General features: G+C 39.9%; 2 protein-coding genes across 3 annotated transcripts; both read left to right on the top strand.

The window, feature by feature from the left end:
- Positions 1 to 821: 821 nt before the first annotated feature.
- Positions 822 to 3,213, top strand: LOC124632616 (elongation factor 1-alpha). Of its 2 annotated transcripts, none has more exons than XM_047167534.1 (2): positions 822 to 958; positions 1,586 to 3,213. In XM_047167534.1, exon 2 carries the CDS (start codon positions 1,597 to 1,599, stop codon positions 2,986 to 2,988), a length of 1,392 nt encoding a protein of 463 aa, XP_047023490.1. In that variant the 5' UTR covers positions 822 to 958; positions 1,586 to 1,596; the 3' UTR covers positions 2,989 to 3,213. The 2 variants fall into 2 exon arrangements, with proteins under 2 accessions (XP_047023490.1, XP_047023576.1); XM_047167620.1 differs by having other exon boundaries at positions 880 to 1,012.
- A 4,151-nt stretch (positions 3,214 to 7,364) lies between these two features.
- On the top strand, positions 7,365 to 8,981 carry LOC124630214 (adenylate kinase isoenzyme 6 homolog). Its single transcript, XM_047163984.1, has 4 exons — positions 7,365 to 7,520; positions 7,628 to 7,779; positions 8,344 to 8,489; positions 8,783 to 8,981. The coding sequence occupies exons 1-4, from the start codon at positions 7,478 to 7,480 to the stop codon at positions 8,970 to 8,972; spliced, it is 531 nt and encodes a 176-aa protein (XP_047019940.1). The 5' UTR covers positions 7,365 to 7,477; the 3' UTR covers positions 8,973 to 8,981.
- Positions 8,982 to 8,994: the final 13 nt, after the last annotated feature.

Genomic DNA, 8,994 nt, shown 5'->3' with positions numbered 1-8,994 from the left:
TAGTGTTCCTTGAGACATCTGTCAAAGATTGGCTTTTTTAAAAAATGGTTCGATTCCAAAGAAGGCGTATGCTTGTAACGTTCCTCGTCCCCCGAGACCCGTATTTTGGCGACCTACTTTCTTAGATTTTGCGGTGTGATGACTAGCCATTTTGCTCTCCGAGCATGAAAACAAACTATCTCACTATTGACACGCGAAATCGGCTTTTCTATTTTTTAAGTTATCACTACAACATAGTATAAAAAGTCACTTTTTCTGTCCCTTTGTCCCGTTGTACTCTTAAATCTTCAAAACTACGCAACCGATTTTCATGCGGCTTTTTTAATAGAGTGATTAAATGGGAAGGTTTATATCCCGTGCGAAACCGGAGCGGGCCGCTAGTATCTTATAAAAAGAAAAAAAAAATTGTTGCCAAAGATACCTAACTAGCATCGCTATCTGGATTTTCGTCATCAAATTAAAAGAGAATTCTCTTATTTAATAACACTTGTTAACAATACTAGGTCGATCTGACCTCCGGTACCACTCCAGTGCGGCAGCAAACCATCTTCCGCCAGCAGTTTCACCCGCTTCCTAAGTGAACTATCCGGCACTTGGATAAAAAGTAGCATGTATTTTATTTTAGATAGATATGCAAGTTTTATTATTCCTGAGAGTGTAGATTTAACAAACAAATTGTTACATAAATTCGCATGCTTTCCCTTTTACTACATAAGCGTCATATGACAGTGTGCTCTTTAAGGAGTATAATGAATTATTTTACATTGATATTCATTGCTTTGCGATAACAATAATTAATAAATGAAGATTATTTAAAAAAGGGTAATAATATACTGAAGAGTGACAACACTAACAACCGGAAGTGACTCCTCCGATTCCAGCCAGCTGAAAGAACAACCATTTCTCGTCCATTCTGTTGGAGTCTATCTCGGATATTACACGTGGATTGTAATCCGTGGTGAGTGTCAGAAGAAATTGTTTAGTGCAGTGTTTTAAGTGTTATTAGTTTACCGTAAGCATAAACGATTGTGTTCCCCAATTATATTCGCAGTAATCTCTCCATTTCACAGTAATTATCTCAAATCTATAATGTGGTGCAATTTTAATCTTTTAGATTACACGTTTTACATCCACCTTATGGTGACGTTAACTTGTGAAATGATTTAATTATTGCATTTGTTTAGCTTATCATTCTCTATTTAATTCAAATGTCGAATTTAACATGATTCTCGTTTGCTTACGCGTCACACTTGTTCACCGACCGGCTAGCCACCACGTGGTTGAAACACACTTGTTTTCTCTTTTCTCTAAATTGTTGTAAGTTTGTACCCTCAAATAAAACACAATCCCCAGTTTATGAAGTCCACGCAGTAACTATAAATCATTAATTTTCTTACATTCGCCGTAATGGCTGACATCCATTGTGAAATGTCAAGATAGGGCGAGGCGGCCATGCGGCCGCCATATTGCCGGCCGCGCGATACATGAGGTTGCGACCTTGCAGATGCCGGCTCGCATCACTCTACCCCTTGCAATTTTTTTAACAATAATTGTCTTTTAACAAGTTTCTTTTGTTTTGTTCTAGACTAACCAAAAATGGGCAAGGAAAAGATTCACATTAACATTGTCGTCATTGGACACGTCGACTCCGGCAAGTCCACAACCACCGGTCACTTGATCTACAAATGCGGTGGTATCGACAAACGTACCATCGAGAAGTTCGAGAAGGAGGCCCAGGAAATGGGTAAGGGTTCCTTCAAATACGCCTGGGTATTGGACAAACTGAAGGCCGAGCGTGAACGTGGTATCACCATCGATATTGCTCTGTGGAAGTTCGAAACCGCCAAATACTATGTCACCATCATCGACGCTCCCGGACACAGAGATTTCATCAAGAACATGATCACTGGAACCTCCCAGGCTGACTGCGCCGTGCTCATCGTCGCCGCCGGTACTGGTGAGTTCGAGGCTGGTATCTCCAAGAACGGACAGACCCGTGAGCACGCTCTGCTCGCCTTCACCCTCGGAGTCAAGCAGCTGATTGTGGGCGTCAACAAAATGGACTCCACTGAGCCCCCATACAGCGAATCCCGTTTCGAGGAAATCAAGAAGGAAGTATCTTCCTACATCAAGAAGATCGGTTACAACCCAGCTGCCGTCGCTTTCGTACCCATTTCTGGCTGGCACGGAGACAACATGTTGGAGGCGTCAACCAAAATGCCCTGGTTCAAGGGATGGAACGTCGAGCGCAAGGAGGGTAAGGCTGAAGGTAAATGCCTCATTGAGGCCCTCGATGCCATCCTGCCCCCTGCTCGTCCCACAGACAAGGCCCTGCGTCTTCCCCTCCAGGACGTATACAAAATCGGTGGTATCGGTACGGTGCCCGTAGGCAGAGTCGAAACTGGTATCCTGAAGCCTGGTACCATTGTCGTCTTCGCCCCCGCCAACATCACCACTGAAGTCAAGTCCGTGGAGATGCACCACGAAGCTCTCCAGGAGGCTGTACCCGGTGACAACGTTGGTTTCAACGTAAAGAACGTCTCCGTCAAGGAGTTGCGTCGTGGTTACGTCGCTGGTGACTCCAAGAACAACCCACCCAAGGGCGCCGCTGACTTCACAGCACAGGTCATCGTGCTCAACCACCCCGGTCAAATCTCAAACGGATACACACCTGTGTTGGATTGCCACACAGCTCACATTGCCTGCAAGTTCGCCGAAATCAAAGAGAAGGTTGACCGTCGTACTGGTAAATCCACTGAGGACAACCCTAAGTCCATCAAGTCTGGTGACGCCGCCATCGTCAACCTGGTTCCCTCCAAGCCTCTGTGTGTTGAGTCCTTCCAGGAATTCCCTCCCCTTGGTCGTTTCGCCGTGCGTGACATGAGGCAGACGGTCGCTGTGGGTGTCATCAAGGCAGTGAACTTCAAGGAAGTTGGTGGCGGTAAGGTGACCAAAGCCGCCGAGAAGGCCACCAAGGGCAAGAAGTAGCTAGCGCTGTTAACAGCACAATTTTTCATTCAACTGCGATACTTCATTCACCGCAAGGTGTTCCGAAGGAAAGAAGGGCTACAAACTCATTCCTTTTCTATATTTTTTACAAGGCTTATACTGTAACATTATTTTATAATTTATATAAGGTTATATCTGAACTATTTTGTTATAACTGCAAACTAATGTGTAAATTCATAGAATAAAGGTAGCCTCCAGTAAAAATCTTTATTTTTTATTTTATACCCTTTTAATCTGAACAATTAAAACAAATACAAGGTGACAAGTGCTATAATTTAATACACAATAAGCACAGCAGTTCATCCTAGATAGTTTATCAAATAAATGGTTCAATAGCAAATTGAGAAGTGTGACTTAGCCACTCGTGTTAAATGCTTCCAAAATCATGAGGTTAACGAACTCTGAACTATTTCTGAAAACAGGAAAAGTGAGGACAAGTTGCCTCGTCAAAGCATCTAAAACTTCATGTAGGTATAAATAGACTGGCTATTATGAGGACTTGCAATCTAGAGCAGTCTAATAGAATTTGTTTTTCAAATAGGTAGATTCCTAATCCTTTGTTCATGGTAGGTACCTAAATTAGTATCCTATCTAAGTAGAGGAACTACTGCACCTCCACCCTCCCTAATATACCTAGGTACCTAAGTAGCCTATAAATGAAACTCATCGTTATGCTATGAATGAAGCTCATCGTATCGTTTCAAAAACATGTAGGTACTTCATGACATGATTTGGATCAGGTACCTATGCACTATAATCTAATAAACTGATTCTAGATATTTTAAGTTTTGACGCCTATTTAAATGTGCTTGAGAAAATATAACTGCATTTTTATAATGTACGAAGGTACCGTGTTAAGTTCACGTTATAAAGAGTAAGTATTTTTTGAGGATTAGATTGATTATGACATTTAATGCATGATTATGCATGCAATATGCATCTCATAAGGTATGTGCATGTACCTAGGTGAAATATTTCTTGTGAATCTTATTTCGAATCACACGAATAACTTAAATGATCCTACCATCTACTGAAAAGAGCCAGTAGTGGTAGTGTGAGTCACTCATTCATCACTCGAATTAGCGCAAGCCTTGCCGTAAAGTTAACTACAGCTTTTTTATTTGCTCTTACTTTTAATCGTTTGTACGATTGCAAATAGCGAACTCAAGAAATAGCCACGGTATTAGTTACCTACCTGGGTGGTTGTGATAAAAGAATACCTAGTGACTAGGGTTTCCACTGTTAACTTTATCTTAGATTAGATGGTAGACTTAGGTAGATACCTACACTAAGTACATGTATAAAATCTCTGACCTATTCTAAGGGTCAATTCCCACTGAAAGAGCAGCGGCCGGCAGCGGCCGTAAGAGCGCGGCGCCGCGCGGCCCGCCGCGCTCGCGCTCAATCCCTTGCAATTACGGCCGCTGCCGGCCGCTGCCGGCCGCTGCTCTTTCAGTGGGAATTGACCCTAATTTCTGAAAACATCAATTGAGGTGAATCACCTCAATATGTATCTACGTCACGACCAAGTATGTAAAGTGCGTCATATTTACAAGAATTAGCTATGTATGCGAGTGACTACCTTTGTTGTGAATGTTACTAGCTTACTATAGTGCCCATACCGAAATTAAGATTGATTTTGTAATTATTCTAATGATTGATCAAAGTAGGTAGTTATTTGTGCAATAAATATTTCAGTACTTTTCAATTTTCTTGCAATAATGTTGTGCGTAAGTAAACGTCATGAACACGTGTCTTGAAGTCTAGCTCTTGTGATCTCACGTGGCGACACATTGCTCACAACGTGCCTGCTAGTATAGTTAAAGCAATACCCAAATCCGTCGTCCTATTATAGCTATTGGTTAAATTTTTACTAGGTAACAATTTTAAATAGTTACTTGCATGGATAGTCTGTCGTGTAAATGTTAATTTGCAGGAGTAGGTAGGTACTAAATCCTGTTTACCAGAGACGTTTGTGACGCGGACAGATTGAGTGGGTTGGTATATGAAAGCTGAATGAAAAGGTCATGGTGTCTAATATAATTTCCTGGAAAATTTCAGGCTGTATAAGATGGGTACTGCGTGGGTTCTGCTGTAATCCTACGCGCATAATTTAGTTAGGTCATTGATGAGCTGAGCTTGTGTAAATCCTAACAACATAATTGATTGTAATCTCATATCTGTCTACGCAGTCTACTTGGTTTTCTCAAATTTTAAGAATATTTTTTCTGCTTACAATTTTATAGGCAAACAAATTGTGCAATAGGAAAGCAAACAAATATATTAGTCACTTAATTAAATAGGCATGTCTTTCAGTTGTGTTACACAACATTGAATTTTGATAAGAGGATCGGAAATTGCAACGCGGTGTAGGAGCCTTCATAGTTTTATACTAACAAATCAGAGTGCGGTGAGTAAATATTTAGTGTTCAACGGGATCAATAATGTTATTCCTAAGTCCCCGTCTAATCTAGAGGGTCATTGCCCTTTCACGCGGTTGGCGATATAATGGTTCGATAGCAGGTAGATGACCGCGACCTTAAAAATTAGAGGCGCGGTTGCTATATGTAGTATATTATGTAAATTATAAAGCTACGCCAATATAACTTACTCACATGGCCATTGCGGCAGTTGCGTAACATATTCGCAATTGGAAATTCGGAAGAGCTCCAAGTGGGACTTTCAAGTAATCGGCAACAATGGCACAATATTATTCCTGGAAAGCCAACGAATGGAATCTGATTCCGGTGGCCTAGGGGAACATTGCGAAATTGGATTAAACTCGACTGTCTCCAGCGTTTAGTAAGTACCTACCTAAGTACCTCTAAATCAAATTAAATTTCAAATAAAAAAAAATCATCTCAATCGGTTCAGGCATTTTATCTTGAAAGGGTTAAGGTTAAGGTACTTAGCTAATAGGATAAAGATTTTGGGATTCAAATGCTCTTATACTGATTACATGTGGTTATAGGAAAATTGGGTTATAATAAAACGCCTACCTCGAACTGCAAACCACGTGTCGATCAATTCGTCGTGCGATTTCTCGTTGTATTTATTTTATTTAAATCTGTTGCTCTATAGATTGATAAAAAAATTGACTTTAAATGTTCTGATTTTTCTGTATGTAATGTACCTATAGATACGTACACAGACGTACTTTGGATAAAAGTGCAAGGGTAAGACTGTGCTTGATCTTACCACATGGTAACTACCCATGCAGACCCTATTGGGAAAAAACCCTATAGGCACTTAGCCGTTATGAGGAAAAAGTTATCAGCAAAATTCTTAATGTCAAACAAATGGCAATAGGAAGCCAATTTCCTTCACACATAGATCGCCTGCCTGCATGCCTTCAGAATAGGTGCTAGGCAGGAGTTCAACCGTTTGGCAAAAACGGACACTGGACAGTCCGTGACTAGAATAAGCGCAAGGCCCGGCGCTTTGTAAGTAGATTACCTCTTTATGTAGTGGATTAAATAGGGGTTAAGAATTTAATTAGGGTGAATAAAAATGACTAAAACGCAAAATTATTTAACTTTTTATTCTAGGTACTATTTACATCATTTAATAGCTAATAAGATATATTGTTAGAGCCGCCTTCTCCAGCCTCCTCCTGCTCCATTATCATGTTAGCCCACTCTTCTGCTTGCCTGTACCTTTGACGTCTAACGTAAGGAGCGTAATAAGTCCTATGTATAACTACCATTCCTGATGTTAAGGATATGGCCATCAACATCTTCATAAGAGGGCTGGAGGTTTTAAACCATCTTTTAACGTGTTCCATTATTTATCTTCGCCAATAACTGCTGGCTCAACCTTGGGCTTCTTGTAGTACTCGTCAAATAGGGGCCTCCAGATGTATATTCCACTAAATACTCCCAGTACTGTCACTAAAGCTATCTGGCCTTTTGTGATCCCTTTGGGTTTATAAATGCGGATCATAATTTAGTTACAGAAACAGATCTGATGGAGTAAATAAAAACAAAACTTCATTATAATTATTTTTCGCAGAAATTTTGAGGTTATGTTGGTTACGTCACAGAGCGTTCCAATCCCATAATTTCATAAATATTTCGTTTTGTAGCATATGTCACCATGTCACAGAAAACTTTACATGTTTTGTTTTTATAATAATTTTCTTAAATACGTAAGCGTAAGTCTTATAATATTTACGACTGAAGAACAAAAATTAAATGTGCTCATACTGATCATTGGAAACCGTAAAACAAAATCTCGATTGTGATTGCTAATTGCTACTGTCTCACCTCTACTACAGCGTATGTGTGGTTACGACATTATAAAAGAAATGTAGGCGTTTGACTTGACATTGACAACTTATTAAAATAATTGTCAAAACAAACCGGAGTTTGTGCTGGTTTGTGCTCCATAATTTTTAGGGTTTAGGAGCAAAAAATAATAAAGAGATCTATTGTTTCCGAAAATATCAATTTGAATAGGATAAGTGAACATGGCTAATACCACGAGAAGCGTACCTAACATATTGATTACAGGTAAATTCAATAGTATCTTTGATTTGTAAAATTAACCCACGTGTGTGGGTTACGATATTTATTACTTAGTTTGTGAACTTAAATAATTTAATTTTAATACTTTGTAGGTACACCCGGAGTAGGCAAGTCGACCCTGTCGCGCATGCTGGCTGACAGGACGAAATTCACTTGGCGCGAAGTTTCTAAGTTAGCTGAAGAATACAGTTGTTTAGATGAGTATGACCCGGAGTATCAGTGCCCATTCTTGAATGAGGACAAGGTAAGTTTTGGTTAGTGTGTAGCAAAGGGTGTGCAAGGCTTTTGGGACTTAGAAAATTTTTCATAAAAAATGAAAATTTCTGAAAATGTCTAGTTTTTTATTTCTATCGTATAGAATACTTAAAAATAAGACGAAAACCATCTGGGCACCTTTTGCCTAGGACCAACGGTTCACCTGAAAATGAGCACTGAAGGTCATTGTAAACGAAGGCAAAGTCGACGGAGCCCCGCTATGCGGGGCTCCTACTTCTGGGTGGTTTAAAAAAAAATAACCACGAAGGGGATGGCGGGGTCTGCAAGACCCCGCCATCCCCTTCGAACCTAGCCTGTCCGAGTCGGGGTTGCCCTAAGTCGGGGTGTCCATAGTCGACGGAGCCCCGTTACGCGGGGCATTTATTACATCCCACCTGATCTCCATTATACGCACTCACCGTTGTATATTTTATGGTCTTAAAGCCCCCAAATAAGTTTCTTCTAGAGTAATTCTAAAGTAAGTCCACAGCTGTTTTGCCACTTAAAAAATAACTTGTTTTACAAGTAAACAATATATCCTATATTTTTCCAGCTACTGGATATCATGGAAGGTATGATGGCCAAAGGTGGTAACATAGTGGACTACCACGGCTGTGACTTTTTCCCAGAGCGATGGTTTGATGGTGTGTTCGTAATCAGAACAAACAACACAACACTGTTTGATAGACTCACAGCCAGGTTAGTGTATATTTTTAGCATATTAATATTCATCTCTAACTATACTTCATTTGAGTAGGCACTTATCTAAAGATCTTGATAAAATATCCTTTTTAAAAACTCAGTTTAAGCATTCCTAATTAATAGAATCATTTCTAGCAGTAGTTTATTTGTTTTAATGTGTATTTGTGTAAAAGTCCTATAAGGATTACAATTACGTCTAGTTAAGTGCCTACTCAAATTGAGTATACAGCATTATTGATTTCAATTTATTACACACAGACTTTTCTAAAAACTAATGCTTTTATTTGCAGAGGCTACACAGGCAAGAAGCTAGAAGATAATGTCCAGTGTGAGATATTTGAAACACTATTGGAGGAGGCTCAGTCTTCATACAAGCCAGAGATAGTCACACAGCTTCAGAACGACACAGAGGACCAGTTGCAACAGAATGTGCAAACTATTGTAGAGTGGATAGAAAGGTGGAAAGAGGAGAATATATAGTTTATGTTATTTGCTTGGTTTG

This window comes from Helicoverpa zea, chromosome 1, assembly GCF_022581195.2.
Source record: "Helicoverpa zea isolate HzStark_Cry1AcR chromosome 1, ilHelZeax1.1, whole genome shotgun sequence".
In the NCBI taxonomy this organism is placed as follows: Eukaryota; Metazoa; Arthropoda; class Insecta; order Lepidoptera; family Noctuidae; genus Helicoverpa; species Helicoverpa zea.
The sequence above is the reverse complement of the archived record's forward strand: the minus strand, read 5'-3'. Positions and strand labels throughout refer to the sequence as shown.

Coding starts and splice junctions, on each gene's coding strand:
- LOC124630214 (XM_047163984.1), top strand. CDS start 7,478: ATGGCTAATACCACGAGAAGCGTACCTAACATATTGATTACAG. Junction 7,521..7,627: donor ACCTAACATATTGATTACAG/GTAAATTCAATA, acceptor AATACTTTGTAG/GTACACCCGGAGTAGGCAAG. Junction 8,490..8,782: donor TTTGATAGACTCACAGCCAG/GTTAGTGTATAT, acceptor TTTTATTTGCAG/AGGCTACACAGGCAAGAAGC.
- LOC124632616 (XM_047167534.1), top strand. CDS start 1,597: ATGGGCAAGGAAAAGATTCACATTAACATTGTCGTCATTGGACACGTC.